This window comes from Sebastes umbrosus, chromosome 4 (assembly GCF_015220745.1).
Source record: "Sebastes umbrosus isolate fSebUmb1 chromosome 4, fSebUmb1.pri, whole genome shotgun sequence".
In the NCBI taxonomy this organism is placed as follows: domain Eukaryota; kingdom Metazoa; phylum Chordata; class Actinopteri; order Perciformes; family Sebastidae; genus Sebastes; species Sebastes umbrosus.
This window is the reverse complement of record NC_051272.1, coordinates 8,510,636-8,532,671: the sequence shown is the minus strand read 5'-3', so window position 1 is coordinate 8,532,671 and position 22,036 is coordinate 8,510,636. Positions and strand designations below refer to the sequence as shown.

General features: G+C 40.2%; 1 protein-coding gene across 1 annotated transcript in view; it reads right to left on the bottom strand.

Annotated features, from left to right (window-relative positions):
• Nucleotides 1-22,036, bottom strand: part of cftr (CF transmembrane conductance regulator) — a 45,866-nt gene that overhangs the window by 7,697 nt on the left and 16,133 nt on the right. Inside the window, exons 8-22 of the mRNA XM_037768110.1 lie at nucleotides 20,971-21,217; nucleotides 20,781-20,873; nucleotides 18,001-18,177; nucleotides 17,649-17,840; nucleotides 12,982-13,076; nucleotides 10,380-10,466; nucleotides 9,196-9,985; nucleotides 8,909-9,037; nucleotides 8,788-8,825; nucleotides 7,836-8,122; nucleotides 7,554-7,633; nucleotides 6,973-7,123; nucleotides 3,595-3,822; nucleotides 2,000-2,100; nucleotides 481-711 (exon numbers count right to left, since the gene is read on the bottom strand). Coding sequence (XP_037624038.1) covers nucleotides 481-711; nucleotides 2,000-2,100; nucleotides 3,595-3,822; nucleotides 6,973-7,123; nucleotides 7,554-7,633; nucleotides 7,836-8,122; nucleotides 8,788-8,825; nucleotides 8,909-9,037; nucleotides 9,196-9,985; nucleotides 10,380-10,466; nucleotides 12,982-13,076; nucleotides 17,649-17,840; nucleotides 18,001-18,177; nucleotides 20,781-20,873; nucleotides 20,971-21,217 — 2,926 coding nt within the window. The remainder of the gene's footprint in view (nucleotides 1-480; nucleotides 712-1,999; nucleotides 2,101-3,594; nucleotides 3,823-6,972; nucleotides 7,124-7,553; nucleotides 7,634-7,835; nucleotides 8,123-8,787; nucleotides 8,826-8,908; nucleotides 9,038-9,195; nucleotides 9,986-10,379; nucleotides 10,467-12,981; nucleotides 13,077-17,648; nucleotides 17,841-18,000; nucleotides 18,178-20,780; nucleotides 20,874-20,970; nucleotides 21,218-22,036) is intronic.

Genomic DNA, 22,036 nt, shown 5'->3' with positions numbered 1-22,036 from the left:
AAAACTGACAACCTTAAAAATCGGTTAAATTAATATAAATGATATAGTTATTGTTTTTGGTGTGGACGACCCTTTAGACTGTAACAAAACAGGAAAGTTGCAGCCAGAAATCCAAAGCAACAAGCTGAAAGTCTCTGAATCACTCAGTAGAGCTAAAGAGAGCTGCAGAGGTGGTGATAATTATCTGGGATGTTGACCCCTTTCACATACACATAGTTGATTGATCCAGTGTTAATAGAAACATATTGATTAAAGCAAGCAGTAAACATGTCACCACACATGTAACACAGCCTTCCTGCTGGCTGGTATGTCACCTTCCTATAACCTTCCTATGATCCTTTAATTACTGCAGCGCCCCTCTCGGGCCAATCAGAGCTTTGATGTTTTAAAATCCAATAAGGCAGAGCGAACATGCATCACTCTGCCGACTTTCATTAAAATCCAGTCACACACGCTCTCTACCCATCAGTCAGGACTTACGCTCTGCCCTCCATCCACGGAGAAGGAGATGTCGCTGAGGACGGCGCGTCCAGCCTCTGTGTATTTGACAGTGAGGCCCTTGACGTCCATCTGGCCGCGGTTGGGCCAGCAGTCCCGGGCGTGCGGGTTGTCGATGACGAGGTCGGGGCTTCCTTTGCCGCCGGATTTGCCCGGCAGCGGCTCCTCTGATGGCAGGTCGATGAACTTGAACACACGATCCACTGAACGCATCTGAGAGAGAAGAGAGGGTGAGAGGAGCTGTGGGTCACTGGGAGTTACCCAGGATAAATACAGTTTACTACTGTTCTCCAGTGAGTTTCTAGGCTTTTTACTATTCAGTACCTTGTTTGTTTCCTGCTGTACATGTTTTGAAGTAAGTAAGTAAGGGATAATGTACAGCGAGCCGGTCATTGTTTTGAAATAAACCCTGACAGGGCGATATGGCAATGTGTTAAAACACATTTAACAACAATGACCCGTTATCTGTACATTATCCCTCTTATTACATGGCTACTTACTAAGAAATCAATACTTTAACACAAAAACGGTCCGCCAGAGTCTGACATCAGAACTGCGCCCATAGCAACGGTCTGTTATACATAGCAACGGTCTGATATAAAGAAATAACAGACCGTAGAACGCTGTGATTGACCAATCAGAATAGAGTAGTCAACAGCTTCGTGTAAAAAACGCATTCATATTTATCTGATTTTGACTGAAATATTGTACTTAACAATGAGAGAAAAACTTGTACTTACTAATACTTTAGCCTGTCATCAAAGTTAAAGTCAAAGGGGTATGTGATTTTCTTACTCAAGCAATGATTCAGCAAAATCAGACTAAACATTCTTGTGCTTGAGAGGGATATTTTAGTAGCTACTGTACTCTTACTATCACTGAAAAAGTTATTGACAGTAATGAGTTCATTTCTCACATTAGAATATCAGTCACTCTGTGAAGAACTCTGCCAGCTCCCCCAAACACACCACCACCCCTATAAGTGTGTGTGTGTACTGAACAAAACGTCCTGCACAGTGATAAGCTCCGGCAGCTCCAATGACCGAAATATGAGGAGAAAATAACCACTAGATGGTTAAAAGAGCCTCATACAGTAATTATAAACAGCACTGACTGCTGAGGTGAGTGCAGTTCACCCTGTTCTTCCTTCTACCCTCTACAATACAGATCTGAATATGGCAGCGGCTACTGCTGTTACACAGATCAAGAAGAAAAAAGATGGCAGATGCTTTTGTCTAATAAGTGCATTCAAACTCCATATAAACAATAACTAGATGTCATCAATAATTGGAAGTGTATCCTTCCACAAACAAACTGTAAAAGCATATTCAGTGTCACAGGAACAGGACCTGGTTGCAGACACAGGTGTTAAAAAACGAACTCATACACGTTCAGCAAAACCTCCTCTGATGTGTGTGTTTGTAACGCTTGACACACTCTTAACTGGCCATTGGTTGTGTGGTATTTTAATGCAGGTCAGGTCTTACTGTGAACCACATACCAGTCCGTCTACAGTGATGCTGGTGATGACAGCCCACTGGAAAGTCCCCAGGATGAGCATAGCCAGGGCCACGATGATGCCAATCTCCCCGGGTTTGTCCTCTGTAGAAAACACACACACACACATAGACACACACACAGACACACACACACACACACACAATCATCACTATTGTCCAATCAAAGCTGCTCTCTGATGTCAGAGCAGCGGTCAGGTATTGCAGCTCTGCTTCGTGCTCTATTGGAAATAATGAGCTGTGAAATGACCCTTTAAACTGCTCTCAACATAAACACAGGGAATGACGCAGCAACACGTGTTTTTTATACGTGTGTGCGTGCACTTGTGTTTCCCATTCATTTAATTTGACAAACACACTTCCTTTTGTACATGACATTTTATCCGGTGGCATTCCGACACTTTTGATCAACAGACAAACTGTCTGTTATGATCCTGATATCTGACTCTCCACACTGTAACACCCAGATAAGACCGAGGCTTCTTCACTCAATAGGCACAGTGGAAATAATAAGATGTTAACCAACTTACTGGAATTTCAAGATGTTCCCTCCTTCCTGGGATTCATGTGAACAAACTGCTGCTCTGGTTTCCTTAAAGGCTTCCCTAACAAGATGACAGTGCCCTGTTGACTGAGGTTTGCCACAATGCTGTTTTCTCAGTTTCAGCAAATTTGGGGCAACTGTTGTTGTATGAAAACCATGCAAACGTGTTTTTTATAGTATTTGTGTTAAAAAGGTCAGATTCCCCCAAAAACATTTTCTTATCACTGGTTTGTAGCCATGCAGATAGTTTCACTTTTATGAGCTCAGCTTTTGAGATATTCACCTCTGAAACTTCGGCATTTCCTTCAATATGAATGCTAATGAAAATGTGTTGAAAAGCATTGTTTTACCAAGAGCAGCACCTCAGTTACTGGGAATAATTCCCAAACTAGTTTTCTTTTGGACTATTTCTTTGGAAGAAAGTATTTCAGCAGCACTTTGTGTTTGCTTGGTGACAGATTTAGTGGCCAAAATCTATTAAATGGCTAGACACCACTGGGGGATACCCAGGGACGTTTTTCTTTGAGTTTTTTGCAGGGCTGTCAAAGTTAACGTTTTAATGCCACTCATTTCTTTAATGCATTAACGCAACTTGTGATTTTTAAAGTTGTAGCGGGCTTAGTTTTAAAGCTAGTGAAGTGAAGACACCGGTATCATATGAAATTATACAACCTAATGAGCCATTGACACCAACCATGTCATACTAGCTTGTCGAGAAGGAGGCTAAATAACGTCCCAAACTTGCACTAAATTTTGGCGAGGAAAAACTGGCATCGTCATTTTCAAAGGGGTCCCTTGACCTCTGACCTCAAGATATCTGAATGAAAATGGGTTCTATGGGTACCCACGAGTCTCCCCTTTACAGACATGCACACTTTATGATAATCACATGCAGTTTGGGGCAAGTCATAGTCAAGTCAGCACACTGACAGCTGTTGTTGCCTGTTGGGCTGCAGTTTGCCATGTTATGAGTTGAGCATATTTTTTATGCATGCACCACATCATTTGTCCACCCACAGTCATCCCGTCACTCACGGTTGGTTCCCACGGCGATGAAGGCAGCGGCGGTGAAGAACAGGACGAAGATCATGTCGCAGCGGAAGAGGAACCAGCGCAGCGTGCACAAGTAGTGGAACCAGGTGGCTGTGTGAGTGTTCAGCGCCTTGTGGAAGAGCGTCTCGAAGTAGGTCTGACGCCCAAACGCCCGAATTGTCCATAAACCCTTCAGCGAGATGATGAGGTGGGAGAAGATGGGGCTACGAGCTGCAGGAGAGGAGGAGAAACACACATGGTTCAAGTACGTACAGTTTAATATTTTATAAGCTGCTTTACAAATATTTGTTCAGTTGATCTATATAGCTTCAACTGCAGCTTCTTTCACTTCTAACTTCTAACCAGATTTGGCTCTGTGGTACAGCACAGTTGAAGCCACTTATCTCTCTCTGCTTTCAATATTCCTCTTTAGTTGGACTTTTGGGGGATGCATCTGGGGTATCTTTGAGTAATATAAATAAAACAATGCTGCCAAAAAGCGAAAACATTCTAATAAACATTTGAGTGACTAATACACATAAAATGTCCACAGTATTTTGTCAGACATGCTTCTTGTGACGCCAGAGAGAGCGACACCAGGATGGGGTTGGAGGAAATCCCAGCTCGGCTCGTCTCTCTGACCCCGATGTGCTCTCAGCAGCTCCGGAAAGACCTCGCCGTCATCACCGAAAAGCACATTCAGTAACAGAAGTGAGAGCAGAGCAGAGAAGTCCAAAAAACACATGTGGCATGTTCGTCAGCAGTCCGGTGACCTGTTTTCTCATCCTCCTCTGGCTGTACAGAGCTGCACCGTCCTGCTGGCTGCCACACTAGGACTTCTCAACTTTTAGATAAATGTGCAGTGCTCTAATCTATGAAATTGTTTCTCAGAATCACTCTCAGTCTGCAGAGCCCTGAAGCCCCGCTGCACGGCGCGCTATTGCTTGCTCAAAGTTTATTAATATTGAAGGTGTCACGTTTTCAAATTGCACCAACTTTGGCAACGCAAGTTCTTGGTTCCCCTGTAATACACTCGCCAAGTGTGAAGTAGATCGGATGAACGGTTCTCGAGATAAGCAAAGAACAAACACACACACAGATTCCTTGCTTAAAAGGGATAGTTCGGGTGTTTTGAAGAGGGGTTGTATGAGGTACTTATCCATAGTAACAGACAGAAGTAGCAGCATGGGAGCAAAGCAATGTACTGCAGCAAAATGTATTTTAGCCACCTAAACAAATAAATATCAGTTTAAGTGTACGCTATATCTAGAATATTTTCACCGCTTTATCTTGCCATCAGACAGCCCTTTCATTCTCCTTAACGACGGGGAACTGAACTGAAAGTAAAACTTATCTATGCTCTCTCTAAAGCAAGCAGGCTCAGATTAAAAAAAATAATATATATAAATTTCACTTTCAGTTCGGTTCTCCATCGAAAAATATTCTAAATATACATACACTTAAATGGACATCAATTTTTTTAGGTGAGCCTTTCTTTTAGGTGTCTAAAATACATTTTGCTGCTGCCCCCGTCCACAGCAGTACATTGCTTTGCTTCCATGCGGTTAACTCCCGTCTGTCTCTTCAAACTGTGGACCGTCATCTACTGTAGGTAATACACTGACTGTGGATCAGAACCTCATACAACCCCACTTCAAAACACCCAAACTATCCCTTCAAGGCCTTTACACACCAGGCTGAAGGTCGGCTGCCTAGTTTGACCGTTTGATAGTTTGCGTAAGAAGAAGAACTTCAGCAGAAGTGAAATTAAGGTACTGTTAAATTCCAGAGTGTCAGTACTGGGGTTACAGGAAGATCAAAAAGATTCGAGGAGCAGTATGTGAGCCATTCACAAGCTGAACAAACAAAATACCATCCAAAGGATTTTATGGATAAATTGACCAATAGTATTTCTTTAATAATCCAATCATTATAATTAATTTAAAACATATAATAATCTAAATGTGATTATAAGATATTCATGCGTTTTTTTTTTTAATTTTTCCTCTCGTTGGACAAAATGTGTGGACTGAGTACCACTGGGTACCACAACCACTCGTGAAATGTTCTCTTACTTAAGAGAAGAGCAAAAATAAGAAAATGTTGGCCCAGAAATAAATGGCTACTAACAAAATAAAAACAAATCGTGGCTACCAACAAAAACAAGAGGAAATTGTAGTATTTAATATTGACTACTACTGAGTGCTGTTTGTAAGCCAAATTGACCACTACTCTACTACGCCACCTTTCTCATCATTACCAAAACACTGTAAGCAGACTGACCATCTCTGCAACACACCATTTATTATGATACTCTCACTTGGGGAGAAGTTCTAGTAGTTAAAGAGATTGTCCTGCAAAAGTACACCCAAAGGTTAAACCCCCACAAACCCCATGATCAACTGTCTAATGTGTAAAAGCTTTTAGGAATAGTTTCCATCTTTTCACAGGGATACCAGTCTCTTTGTTGATTGGAGGATAATGGTCATTTTATTCGCCCTGCCTCACTTCCTCTAACGGTTCCCGCCCCTCTGAGGCAGCCCATCCATCCTCTCCTTCAACTCTTCCTCTGTCATGTTTTTGTTCTTCAACAGGACCTTTGCCCCCTTGGACCCGGGCCATCCGCCAGCCCTGCTGGCAGTTATGATGACTCTGGCGTCTGAACCCCCCCCCTCCTCTTCCTCTGTTCACTCTATTGGTTTTCCTGTCATGTTCTCACTTTTATTCTTCCTGAATATTTGCCATTTCATCACTGCATTCTTGCAGATCTCGTCTCTGACTGTTGCCCTCCTTCTTAACTCTTCACTTTCATTATGTTGTCAAGTAAAAGAGAAATAAAAATGTAAAACTTAAATTATATTCAGGAGTAAATTCTCTTAGAGCTAGCGCTAAAGAACAACACCCCTGAGGCTGGCAGCAATTCAGCCTGTTACTCAAGGATATGTCTTCATACACATCAGCAAGCTTACTGTTATGTTTTATCCACAATGCATTTTAAATAGATTTCTAATGCATAGCACAGTAAGAAAACATTTGGATATATTCTGTAGAACTAACCTTAAATAGACTTTAAAGAATATTATAAATATATTAAGCTTTAAATACATCTAAATGCATTCAGAATGTATTTTTAAGTTCCACATTTGAAATTAAGCATTTACTACATTTAATTAAATGTATTAATCATGTGATTGCAGATTTTTAGATTTACATTTCTTTTGTATGAGAAGTTCAATCTCTTTACCTTAATACTCTACTTTCCACACAATGCTGTGATGAGACGCAGCCTTTTCATCGCGTTTTGACCAAAAGGAGTCATTGCACTATTCCTATAATAGCACAATGTCACACACACACACACATGTCCCGCCCCACTCTCACCTTCAGCCTCCAGTAGCTTGAGTTGCTGTCCAGTTCGTAAGAAGTACTTTCTGAGGATAACAAAGACGACGGCCAACGGGATGGCAGCGATGAAGATGTAAGGCCGCATGATGGACACGGTGAAGATGGCACCCGTAACAATCAATGTGAGCTGGTGGGAGAGGGGGGAAAAAAGAGAAGAATGAGCAGAAATAATATAGTACTACCAACGATACATGCAAGTTTGAAGCGTTATTTAGCCTCCTTCGCAACATGCTGGTATGACATGGTTGGTACCACTTGATTCCTTAGGTTCTTAAAGTTTCATTTGATACCAGCATCTTCACTCTAGCTTTAAAACTGAGCCCCCTACAACCCTGCAAGTTGCGTTAATGTGTTGAAGAAATAAGCGGCGTTAAAACGTTAACGTGTTATCATAGCGTTAACTTTGACAGCTCTATTATTGATATTTCAAGTACAGTACTGCAGGAGGCAAACATGTATTTCACTGCATAATGTAGAGATGTTGAAAATGTGACAAATATAACCTTGATACTTGAAAACACTGTTACATGTTGCATCATCCAGTGTTGGTTAAATACCTGAATGAGGTCAAACAGCACCAGAGGCAGCATGTCATCTATGGTGGCCATGTCCTTGGTGAATCTGTTCATGATGCGGCCTGGAAGAGGACAAACAAGAAAGAAGGTCAGGAAAAACTCACTGAAGTGAATGACTACATTAGTATGGTATTTGACATGGCTAAACAGATGTGGTTCTTGACAAAACAAGAGAATACATGTTGACTGTCATGACATTGTTTTTATTTAAACCACACAGAATATCCCTGAAAAAAGATAAAGAAAGTAAACTGAGAAAGTCACCTGTCTTCATAGTGTTGAGCACCGCCATGGGGGCTCGTAGCACGGCGCTGAGCATCTGTTCGTGCAGTCTTTTGGACACAGTGAGTAACGTGTGCACTAACGGGAGACCCCTGAAGAACCCCAAGGCCAGCACGCTCTCCGACGTGGCCACGTAGATGTAGATGATGTAGTAAGCGCTGGTCGGTGTGACGATGACCGCCAGGTGGGTGGGGGGCGACGAGGCGTTCTGGTGCTGCTCGTCGATGAAGTTTGGTGATGCAGGGTTGGCGCCGTCCCTCCAGATCTCACTGGTAGAACAGAGCAAAGGGGTTGAGAATGAAACACGGACTAAACTTTAGTCCAAGGCAACATCGGGCTGGACTTTAACATTGCTTTCCTAACAAAATGTAAATAGTAAATACATAGATATAATTTTACTGAATTGTTATTCATTATTATCCTGATAAATCGTACACCAGCAACTTGGTAAAAATAAAATCTTCACAACTAACAGGAATTACAATTCAATTGTAAACCTTTTTAATGCAGCAACAACTTTGTCAAAATTTAAACAGGAATTAAATAATATAATGTATATATAGTAGTAAATACATATAGAATTAAATTGAATAGATCGTTCCCATTGTCATATTGATATTCAGCCCAGCTATTTGAGTCAGAATCAGCCCGATATCTGATATCGGTGCATCCTTTATTCATATATTTAAACATAGAGAAAACAAATTAAAAATTACTACAAAATCATAGTCTTACAAAAGAAAAAAATATTCTCATTAAACATCTTCAATATCTTTGTTAAAAACTTCTTTAACTAATGAATATTTTTTGTCAAAAAAGAAAATACATGAAAATATTTAGTATTTCTGTGGGGTGCCGGATTTCAGTGCAGACAGGAACAACACAGGCACTAATGTCTATTTTAGTCTCAGTGAACATGAAACATGACACTTACTCAGTAATGAGGAAAATGCCAATGACTGAACCACCAACCTAGTTGAAAGAGAAACATATTTATTGTTAGTTAAATTTACAAAAGTAAAAAAAAACAATAACTTAAAGATGGTGATTTTTACCTCAATGAAGAAGACTAAGAGGATGAAAATGAGGACATATACTAAGCTCCTGTTGGAGGTGATGTAGCGTAGGTATGAGCTCCATGAGGTAGTTTCAAAGATGTTCTCACGTTCATCTGCGAAGCATTGCTGTGAAGAAACAAAGTTGCTGTTATATCTTATATCCAGACAAACTTTAAAGCTACTAGGAGGAACTTTCATTTAGTGTTGATTTTGGCGGTCCCTAATAAAACCTGTCAACTCATGTACTCTAGTATGCCTTGAAAAAGCATCTAACAAAGCTCTACCTCCATGTCTTCTTCATCCACATCTTCACTTATGTCATAAACGCTGTCCTTGGACAGGCGGCGGGCGTAAATGTCCATCTCAGACGCCAGGTCGCAGTGTGGAGTGATGGACAGCTTTTTTCTGAAGGACGACTGCATCTGCTCTCGCCGCTCCTGGCCCTGAGAGTTGGTGATGAACGCCAGGACAGACTGGCGGCGCTGCCCGTTGAGGTGCTGCAACCCATGATGGTACAAGTTCCCCCTGGGGAGCACCTCCTCTACCTGATCATCCTCGGGCACTACGGAGAATTTCCTCTCAGAAAGTTCACGAACCCCGTCCTCTATCGTCGTGGACTGGGGAGTATTCGCAGTCTGTTGGGAGTTTGCGATGAAGGAGAACTTGCGAGCAGCTGCCAGGGGGCTGAGGATGAGGGACTGTTTGCGTTTTTCTGGGTAGCCATCACCTCCAGGATGGCCTTGGGGTCCAGAGACGATTATCGGAGGCGGTTGCTGGCGGAATGACTGGCGAATTGTCTCTGGGCCTCGGAAGCCAGCGGTTTCATCGATGGAGACCCTGCGGAACGTTTCTGTGAGGATGGAGCTGCGTCGCTCTGCGTTGATGTTGTCATAAGCTTCCATGCCGAGGAGGAGGGAGCTGAAGTCAGGGCGCTTGGCCTGCAGCTCTGAGAAGGTGCCGTAGAAGTAGCAGTCTCCGTTGTGCAGCAGAAGGATTTTGTCGGCTCGTTTGAGATGCTCCAACTTGCTGGTGACCACAATGCGCGTCTTGGAAGCCATAAGTTTACAGACGCATCTGTGCAGAGACAGAAAACGGAGATCAATTCATGCGTCTACTTTTACATATTTCTTGGTTTTGTTTTTTTCTTTAAAAACCAAGCTTGTCAAACAAAGGAGGGAAAAGACCGGATGAAGTGCCAACAATTCAAAGAATAACCAGCACTAGAAATTAACAAGCTGCCCTCTGAAAGATTACCAAAGTCCATATTTCATCAAAGGATAATTCCCTTGTTGCTCGACTCCTATTTCCTGAGAATGTCAGTTTGAATAAGCGGCTGTGACTCACCACAGTGAGCCCGACTGTGTGTGTCTGAGACAACAAGAGATAACCTTGACCTTGAACTTAAAAACTTTCAGCTCAACCACCCCCACCTCCTCCACATGAAAGACTCTCTGTTGGTGATACACACTTCTCAAAGATCTCTTTCTCTGTTACGATGTCCAGGTGGGTGAAAGGTGCATCCAGCAGGTAGAGGTCGGCATCTTTATACACAGCCCTGAGGGACAAAACACACACATAAGTGAGTCTGTACTGAGAAAAAATGTCTAAGGGATCGTTCGGATGCTTTGAGGTGGGGTTGTATGAGGTTTGTATCCATAGTCAGTGTATTACCTACTAGACGGTCGGCACGCCTCCAGTTTGGAGAAACATACAGGAGTACCTGCACGGCAGCAAAGCAATGTACTGCTGTAGACGGGCGCAGCAGCAAAACATTTTAGCCACCATAAAGTTAAAAGTGTACACTATATTAAGATTATTTTCACCGCTTTATATCATTGCATTATATCTATCTAGATCTTATATCATCTACTGTATAATCTCTTCAGAGCCACCAGACTCCATTGACAAAAACAGTAATTTCTCCTTGCAGAAAACTACCGCTGCCTCGATCAGCTGGTTTGTTTGTGTTATTGTGTGACTTTGGTGTTTTAAAGGGTTAGTTCGGATTCCCCAAAGTCACACAATAACACAAACAAACTAACCTATCAAAGCAGCGGTAGACCTGCAACTCCTGTGTTCTACAAGGTAAAATTACTGTTTTTTGTCAATGGAGTCTGGTGGCTCTGAAGAGAGCAACAGCTTCAGTTACCCGTCAGAAAGGGCTGCCTGACGGCAAGGTAAAGCAAATATTCTAAATATAGCGTACACTTAAACTTTTAGGTGTCTAAAATGTGTTTTTTCTGCTGCCTCCGTCCACAGCAGTACATTGCTTTGCTCCCATGCTGGTCTGTTTCTCAAAACTGGGGGCGTTTCAACCGTCATCTACTGTAGGTAATACACTGACTATGGATAAGTACCTCATAAAAACCCACTTCAAAACACCTGAACTATCCCTTTACGGTCAGAGAAACAGAATATAAGGAAAACAGAAAGCAAGATACAGAAAGAGAGGAAAACTTGATGTCAAAATAGTGTAAATGAGGAAGTCGGTTCCCCATGGGAATAAATCAATTCCTGTGAATGTTTACAGTGATGGCAGAAGCCAAAAACCAATGAGTGGCTGCTAAATTGATGCCAGGACACTAAACCGATAAATAATGCATGGGAATATGAGAGTGTCTGACTGCTGTAACCTACACACAGATTTAATGGAGTAATAAAGCTCTCCTGAGGGCCGTAGAAAGCACTCCTCATTAAAACAAGAGATCATAAAACACAATAGTTACTGAAGGCAGACAGATAAGAATGACTGATGATGGTTATCAGCTTTGGCAGGTTATGATTATGGGAACAAATACTGTAAGGTGAAGCATTGACAAAGACATCAAATCCTAGACACTTGTAAATATCATGTAGTAGATGTTTTTATTGACTTACAAGGAATGGATCCTCTTACTCTGGAAGTGCTACAGTAGTAATGATGATATTGATAACGGTGATTAGTTTATGGCCTTGACATTGACTACAGTTTGTATGCAGTCCTCTAGCTTGAAGGTTGCAGAGGTGAGACGTGTGTTGGTTTTTAAAAGGGGGAAAAAGATGTTTGGTGTGTTTGATCCATTTACTGTGGAGCCACTGATATTTTGACCCTCCCCCTCAAAAGGGAATTTAATTCCCATTCCTCACTGAACCATAACATACCACAGATTCTGGTAAACAAATGTATGATATCTTTTAAAAAGCCACAAACCAATTCAGTACTTGCTATTTTTATCTCTTCAGAGCTCTTCATCCATTACAAGTATGACTCAAATCCTAAATCATGTTTTTTTTTTGTCCATTGTAAAACAACAACACATAAAAAGTTGGGCAAAACAAAGACTGTTATTATAACTAATCAGCAGGGCTGGGTGATTAATCAAATTTTATTTTTAATTACGATTTTGGCTTCCAGCGATTATGAAAACAAGATAATCGAGAAGATGATTATTGTGCCGTATTCCGTTTTGCAATGATGCTCTCGTTTTGTCTTGCTTTATAAATCCAGTGCACCCCGCCTGTTTTTTGCTGAGTTACTGACTGGAATATGTTGAATATAGTTTACCGAAATGTTGAATTTCTCTGCAGGATTTGCACGACGACACATTGATCCAACTTATTTTGATCAAATTTATTTTTATATATTATTATTATATATTGACTATTTATGTTTAGTAGATTTCAGTAGTTTATGGAAGAGCACTAACATTACAACATAGTTTATCTTATTTATTTTGTTCTAATTAATTTGTATTAATTATTATTATAATAATTATATATATATATTATTATTACAATAATTATATATATATATATATACTATTTATTTATCATATTTATATATTTTTTTCAGTTCAGTTTGTTTAAATTTACAGAAAATCCACTGCTAAAAAGACATAAAAAGTTGAATAAATACATGATCTTTCCAAGGTCAATGAGTTATCGTGTTAAATAATCGTGATCTCAATATTGAGCAAAAATAATCGTGATTCTGATTTTTTTTTGCTGTAATCAAGCAGCTCTACAGTAGCTGACGGATACAGGGGGTGAATGAGGCGTGCTGACAGATAATCAGGTGCGACAGGAAGTACCTGGCCAGGCCGAGTCGAGCCCTTTGACCGCCGCTGAGGGTCACTCCTCCTTCGATGAGGAGCGTCTTGTCTTTCTCAGGCAGCAAAGCAAAGTCCTAGAGAGAAAAACACGGGGTGAGTCAGTGGGTCAAACGCGTGCATGCACCATGTCACCTTTTATACAACAGCAAGAGGAGCTGTGAGATGTCAGAGAGCACTGAGAGGAAAGTCAAACCATCTCTTTAGGAAACATCCCACGTCCACCTCTTCCCTCTACCTGCTTTACTACACTTGTGTGTCAAAATAAACTGATTCCTTGCCGTTCTTATTTCTTCAAATCTATTCTACATGGTGACCAAGGAATTTAATCTCATCCCTTTACACTGCACTGTCAGCTTAATGCCTAAAGTATGAATAAGCAGGGTGTGAGGTGCACTGCATGTGATTATCATAAAGTGGGCATGTCTGTAAAGGGGAGACTCGTGGGTACCCATAGAACCCATTTACATTCACATATCTTGAGGTCAGAGGTCAAGGGACCCCTTTGAAAATGGCCACCAAAATTTAGCGTAACTTTGGAGTGTAATTTAGCCTCCTTTAAGAAGTTAATTAAAAAATTAAAAGAATCAATAGAGTATCGCAAAACATAATATCCAGACTCGTATATATTGATATTTTCTTACACCCACAGTTGGTAGACACTCCAGATACCCAAATGTATGTGCACAAGCATTGAAAAAGTGAGTTTTTCATGATACTCCCCCTTTAATGAAACTGCACCAATAAAATAACTAATTACGGTTCATTTCTTTTCATGGTAAGGTATCTCAGTATGCCTAAACACAACAGCACCAAGACACAGTCCTATATACGACTTATACCTGCTAATTGAAGTAATTCATGTTCATATAATCAGAGATTTATGTCACAGTTGAAACCACACAAAAAGCACAAACCACAGATGGGACAGGCACATGAAGTATGTCACAAGTCAACCGGTGGTAATTGATCATGAAAATAGACTCCCACACCATGAAGTGACAGCACAAGAGTGATCATCGTTAAAACTTCCTACCTGTTTAACGGCAGCTTCCGCCGTCCTGACGGGAGCGCATAGGGGATCAAGTTAACAGGTTGTTTAACAGCTTGTAAAATAAGGCAGCATAGTAAAAAAGACATGTTGTGTGTCTGACTGTGAACAAAAAGCACCTGCCGGGCCAGCGAGCTAGAAGCTGGAGGCAAAAGATGAGTTTACAGTGGGAAGACCACCCACAGCAGTCTGCCTGGTGCTTCAGGGAGCAACAAAAGTGAGGAATTACAGTCACAAGGCCACTAAACGCCTCGTCTCTGTCTGGAGAGATCTGCTCTAGTCGTCACTCTTGTCTGTCAGGGTTGCCTTGGGGATTCTTCCTGTGTCTACTCTGTCTTTTTTAAGTCATGTCTAGCCTCTTGAAGTGACTGATATTGGTACTTTTAAAAGTTATTGGTGATGAATTATTTGGAGAAATTACTACAGAGCTTGTGCTGCCTAGCATCTTATTATCTATGTTCCATTGAGAATTCACTTTTCATTTACATTACCCTTGTTTGCAAGTCTCTACATTGGTTGCCTGTCAGTTTTCGTTCAGTTGTTTTACTTGTTTTTAAAGCACTTCATGGTCTTGTACAGAGTCTGTTAGTTGTTCCAAAGTGCAGGATTAATACCTTTGGTGAGGCAGCTTTTATCGACTATCTTCCCAGCCACTGAAACACTCTGAGGATCTGAGAGCTGCTGGAATTTTTGAAATCTTTAAACGTAAACTTAAAACCTACTTATTCAGCCAAGCTTTTGATCTTGTTAATCTGTAACATTTTATTCTATTTTATCGTTATTTTATTAATCACATACTTTACTGTATTTAAGCTGTAAGATTTTATTCTATTTTATTGTTACTATATTATTCACTTACTTTATTGTATTTAAGCTGTTAAATGTTATACTATTTTATTGTTATTGTATTAATCACATCATTTATTGTGTTTAAGCTGTAAAATATGATTCTATTTTATTATTTCATTAACCACATACTTTATTGTATTCAAGCTGTAAAATGTTATTCTATTTTTTAATTTATTTAATCACATACTTTACTATATTTAAGATGTAAGATTTTATTCTAATTTATTATTCGCTTACTTTATTGTTTTTAAGCTGTAAAATGTTATTCTACCTTATTGTTATTTTATTAATCACTTATTTTAATTGTATTGAAGATGGAAAATTTGATTTGATTTGATTTTTATGTTATTAATCACTTTATTGTATTTCTGCTGTAAAATTTGATTCTATTTTATTTTTATTTTATCAATAACTTTCTTGTATTCAAGCTGTCAAATTTTATTCTATTGTATTTTTAATTTATTAATCTAGTTTTTATTTCACGCTGTTTTACTACCATTTCTGTTATCAAAGCTTTTAAATCTATTTTTACATTTTCTGATTTTTTATTGTTCTGTCTTATTTTCAGCTGACCAGTTATCTGTGAAGCACTTTAAACTGCAGAATTGTGCTAACTAGAGAATACTATAACTTAAATATGTACCTACTCTAATACCAGACATGACACAAATAGCACATTACTTGGCTACAAGTTACCACAACTGACTGCTTCAAACAACACATCAGCTCCAACACCGTTTGAAGGTGAAAAGCTTTTTAGAGGCTCTTTCAACAGACCTTCAGAGGAATTGTCTCTCTCTGATTTTCAGCCTCAACACTCACAATCAAAGCACACAGGAAGACTTCCTGTCAGTCTTGTCATTTCCATACAGTACACAGCAGAAGTGATGGTGTGACTCCTCTCCACAGTGCTTTTGTTATATCTCTGACACCTCTCCTCAAAGACAAAATGGAGGCTGTTTTGTTTTTTTAAAGTACATTGAGATGTCAATAGTGCACGCCAGCTTTGTTTGCTGTGACAACATGTTGTGTTTTTGTCAAAACCACTAAGGGACATACTGTCAGTGCAGACAGGGCATGGTAGTAAACAAATATCACCGTCTAAATGAGCTGCTGCATTGATTTCAGTATAAATAATACTAACACGGTGTATTTTTATAATACATATATGTATTTTAGACGTCAGTATTTCTGAAACCGGGCCAAAATCTAATTCTTAGAGAGAGTTTTAAGAGTTTCTTGTGTCTGTTTACACAGTGCATATATTTTTTTTAATAATTATGCATACGTATATACAGTATGTGCAGTATATACAAAATATATAAACACCTACTTTACTTTCATTTATGCAACATGTAAGAATGTAAAACATACAGTTTGTGATATACATACATATACATATATATATATATATATATAGGTCCACAGATCTGATGGTTTGTCCATACAGCTCGTCTGTGTTGTTAACTGGGAACCAACCAGCTCATATTCCATCCCAGTGACATAACGTGAGATTTCCATAGCAACAGAGGAGACATTATTGTGCTGAGAGGCCTGTCACTCAACACTGAGGCTTATGAGAGCGCGAATGTGTGTGTGTCTTTGTGTGTGTGTGAGGGACATAATGGGTGTGAATGTGGACTGGGGGAAACCTGAACCTTCTTGAAGCCTTGCAGAGGCTCCAGACAGACAACTGAGCAGAGAGCATCAGTCCGATGAAAGAGAAAAGACTTGAGGAGGAGGTGGTTGTCAAAGATGAATTTACTACAGAAAAACGGCTATGTAGGGCCGTCCCGCACCAAAGAAATTCTTAGTGGACAAACACACATATGATTGTCGACTAATCGATTAGTCGATTTAATCGACAGATCTGTAAAACTGAGTTTCTCCACAAAGAATTACACAAAAGCATCACTTTAAATCTTGTGATTACCAGAGATGTGCTCATACGTTTCTTGGAAATAAGTCATTCAGCAGGAAGGAAGCATTAAAAAATTACTAATCGACTAAAGAAATCTTAGTCATAGACATCTGGGCCAAAGGAAACACACAGAATATGATAAAGTCCACAATAGTGACGTTTATAAAGTCATTCCAGATAATCTGGAGGGGAAGGAATTTGTGCGTACAGAAGATCAGTGCAGAGTGAAAGTAAAAAAACTTTCAATTTCGTTCTTACGCCCCTCAGCAAATTAATTATTCTATTTGGTCTGCTTTATTTTGTGAAATGTGAAATGTGAAACCGAACCAAAAGTATCAGTTTCACTCTGATTCAGACTAGCCAAACGGACTACGGCTTGTGAAAGTGCACTTAGGATGTTCCAAAGACTCATGCTTGTTGAGTTTGTGCCAACATTGGACCTGTATTTAGTCATATTTTGTTTGTGTGTGTGTTGAACACTCATGTGGTCCATCTGTCTGTTCAGTATGCTCCAATATATATGAGTATTAATAGTTATATTTTGTGGAAAATATGAGCTCCCTGACCATATTGACTAGATTGTTTGATAGATTATGCTGCAAGAGTGCAAAATTGCTGTCTGGGTGAAAACATTAACAGACTGCACCGATTTACCAGGTGGAAAATCTTGGCAAACAATCCTCTGCTATAACAGAAGTGCTTATATTTAATGTTTTTGGGTGAGTTTGGAATAAACAGATCTGTGTAGTCTGCATCCACTTCATCTGCAGACCAGAAGATGTAAAAGAAGAAAAAAAGAATGAACAACATGATATAAAGTGAAGGTACCTCCTCCAGCTGGCAGGCCTTGATGACAGAGTTGTAGCGGTACTCGTCGTAGGTCAAGCCAAACAGGATGTTGTCTCGAATCGTCCCCGGCATGATCCAGGAAGTCTGTGGTGAGAAGGAGATGCGACCGCTGTGTCTGACTTTACCCTCCGATGGCACCAACTCTCCCAGGATCATCATGAGCAGGGAACTCTGGAGGAAAATGTGGTCACACTTTATTAGTCTTGAGGCATTAAGATGTCTCTCTCACAAAGAGCAGCCTGCAATGAGTCAGCATGTAGGGTTTCAGTGTGTTAGATGGATTGAGTAGCACTATAAACACTACTTGTATGAGATGGCTTGTTTGACCTACCTTCCCGGAGCCTGTGGATCCAGCCACCGCCAGCATCTGGCCCTTCTCCAGGTACAGGCTGATGTTTTTCAGGACAGGCGTGACGTAGAGGTTGGTGAAGAAGAGGCCGGCGTCACCGTTCAGGTGTCCGTTTGCTTTGTTCTCCTGCTTGATCTTCTCAAACAGCTCACCAATGCCCTGCAGAAGAGTACACAATCAGTCTTCACTGTTTTAGAATGGACTGAACGAACACCAAAGATGGTTATAAAGATATCGAATATCTTCTAAATGATAATTCGCGCCTTTCCCTTATGGATAAAATGCGCAAAGTCCTGCAGGCCTGGCTGCAGCTAAGAAGATTGTGATCCATATTTCAAGTATTCACTGGCTTCAGAGCTTTTTGGACATTTTTTACCTGGAACTATCATCAGCAAGAATCAATGATGTACGACCAAACACAATTTTAATGTGGACAAACTTGATATCTAACTTGAAAGATCTTCTGTCTAAATAAGGATGCTCGGTCTGTGTGGATATCACTATCCTGTCGGCTGGTGGAGGGGTGGAGTGAGGGGTTAGTGGGATAGGGATGGGGGTTGAGGGTTAACTGGGTGAAATGTTCAAAATGTAATCGGCAACCTGTTGTTTTGTCTGTAATGTGTTGGTGTTACAATAATGGCTGCAATAAAAAATAAGGGATAAAGAAGAAAATAGGGTTGTCATATTTAACGCAAATTCGATTTAACGCCACAAATTTCCGTAATGCGTTAATGGAACTTGTGATTTTTTTCGGTTGCAGCAGGCTCAGTAGAGTGAAGATACTGGCATCATATGAAACTAGAAAACCTAAGGAATCCATCGGTACCAACCATGTCATGTTATATTCCCGTGAAGGAAGCTAAAAAATGTCAAACTAGTCTTATACGATACCAGAATCTTCATTCTAGCTTTAAAACTGAGCCCGCTACAACCTAAAAAATCACAAGTTGCATTAACGCGTTAAATAAATTAGTGTGAAATTTGAGTTTTTATTTAGTTTTTTTTATGCACAAATTCAAAATGTGTAGGTAGATTGAAACATAAAGTACATAAGTATGCATAAAACTAGACTACAATGTACTGCAATATGCTATATTAGGGTACAGTGCCCCATGCTTTCGGGCTACAGTTTACTTTTACAACACTGTACCACACTACGCTTATCATTCTATGTGTATGGCATGTACTTGATTTGTGTTTTTTCCTTTTGTTTAAATAGCTGCCAACTTCAGGGCTGAGTGCTTTCAGACAGTGACAGCAGGCCAAACTGCTGTGAGAAACAAGAGATTCTCCAAAGACACGACAAGTCTCACAATGGCCTTATTTCACCTCATCTCTCACCGGCTCTGTAAAGATTCATGGATGACACATCACTGATGACTCATCATGGAAAAAGGGGAACTCTGCTTGACTCGTCGGTTTAATCATTGACCAGTGTGACATTTTATGGGTCACCGTTCCTCTAACGCCGCAACTTGCTGCGGTTTGTATAGGTTTGCATGTGCGATTCTCATTCTAATGAGCTGACGTCCACACTGTCAGCAGTAAAGAAAGGCAACACCCCCCCTCCATTCATCGGAGAATGGCACATTCCAGGAAGAGGAGAAGGCAAGAGGAGAATCTGGGAATTAGGTGATGAACACAACTCTGAATCTCAAAGGGAGATTCAGAGTGTTCCCAGCAAAGGCAAAGTTTGGTGACGACATCGCAATAATTAATTATGCAAAGTGACGGAAAAAGACTCAGCTGGACGTTAGTGTTCTCACGGTATTGGGTGGTCAACGAATCACACCTGTTAGAGGACGTTAACAGCCTCTGCCTATAGATCAGTCCCACCGATTTAACTACTATACCTGTAATGCTCAGTGGATTAGGTTAGGGAGCTCTCACTTCTCTCCTATAACCTGACCGATGCTGGAATTCTGTGGCCAATATTATATACCAATATTGACATGAGAGTCAGATAACAATTTATCATATAACATATTACATAAACATATTTGATACTTGTTGGTACTCTCAAGTAGGGCTGCCCCCTCTCAGTCGGTTAGTCATTGATTTCTTTAGTCGATTAGTCGTTTTTTATGCTTTTTCGTGCAGAATAACTTATTTCCAAGAAACTTATAAGCACATTTCTGGTAAAGATAAGATTTAAAGTGGTGCTTTTGTGTTATTCTTTGTGGAGAAACTCAGTTTTACATATCTGTCTCGATTAGGGCTGCCAAAATTGGCCAAAAATGACCTTCGAACATTCGTTCTAAAAAAAAACAACATAGATTCGTACTATTTGAATATCTCTTTTTGTGTCCTAACTGGCCACAAGCGACGCAATTCTAAGCTGTCAGACGCCCTGTTTCTATTTATTCCTGTAGCTCACTTTGAGCTAAGTTGTCTTAGTATTTGCATAACCCAGGGGGATCAGTTCCATATGTGTTTTCAGCAGGTTTTCAGTCGATTTCGGCACAGTGCTGCATCGTGAGTGATCTTCATTAGAGTTGGCATGGCACTAAAAACCAGTGAGACTTTAGTCTGTTGTCAAAAGATCCAAGCAGCCTATATTTTCTTCTTGATTTGTGGGCTACAACCCCTTTTTGATACAAGAGTGGGATATTTGTTTTAAGTGCCCTGCATGTTATGTCATCCAGAAAAGTCTGAAAGTTATCCAGAAATACTGTTTCATATTGTGAGTTTTGTTTGACACAAACTCTAAACCTACAGTACTTGGTATAAATGTTCAGTGACAAACAGACAGATGAACAAACCTCGTCCCAGGATGCAGAAACGTTGACCATCTCCAGCTCAGTGGTGGTCAGGTTGTATTCCAGCACTCTGTATTCTTCCTTCGTCAAAAAATCCTGGAGAAAACAAAACAATGATCAGTATATCATATACAGTATACTTTTTACAGATTGAATTTCTTATTATTATTATGTCCCCCTTCTGTGAACCCACCTCGATCTTCTTGACCAGAGCCAGTGTGTCGTACCACATCTGGATGGATCCCGGCAGCTGGCGGGTCAGCGTCATCCTCAGCACCATGCAGTAGGAGGCCGTGGTGAAGATACGGCGCAGGATGATGCCTTTACTGAGCGCGTGCGGAACGATGGCAGACACGATGACCAAGATGGCGGAGAAGAAGTACGAGGCGCTGTAGAAGTAACGCAGAGAGCCAATCTTCCTCGTAAGCGTCATCTCGTCCCTGAGGAGGGAGGGGAAGTGGGACAGAGGAAAGTAAAAGATTATTCTTTGAATGACTTTCAAATTTCATATGTAAAAACGAGGACTGTCAATCGATTAAAAGCAAATGAATCACCTTTTAATCTGTTCAGGATGTACCTTAAAGGAAGTAAGGTATTTAATACTAACATGGGAGTGGGCAAATATGCTGCTTTATGCAAATATATGTATATATTTATTATTGGAAATTAATTAACAACACAAAACAATGACAAATATTGGCCAGAAATCTGCATTTAGCAGAAACAATATGCTCAAATCATAACATGGCAAACTCAAGCCCAACAACAGTCAGTGTGTCAGTGTGCTGACTTGAGTATAACTTGCCCCAAACTGCATGTGATTATCATAAAGCAGGCATGTCTGTAAAGGGGAGACTCGTGGGTATCCATAGAACCCATTTTTATTCACATATCTGGAGGTCAGAGGTCAGGGGACCCCTTTGAAAATGGCCATGACAGTTTTTCCTCGTCAAAATGTAGCGCAAGTTTGGAGCGTTATTTAACCTCCTTCAAGCTAGTATGACATGGTTGGAACTAATTGATTCCTTAGATTTTCTAGTTTTATATGAAGAAATTAGTTATCGCATTAACTTTGACAGCCATAGTAAATACATAAAATAATACTAATACAATAAAGCTTTATTGCTGGTGCAATTACAAGACCTGTCTTGTGTTTTCAAGGAGCAACCAACTTCCAAAAAGGCATTTTGGTTAACGGCATGTTCATTTTTCATGATGCGATTATCAGGTCAATGTGAAGTCTTGGTGGCTCTGTGTTA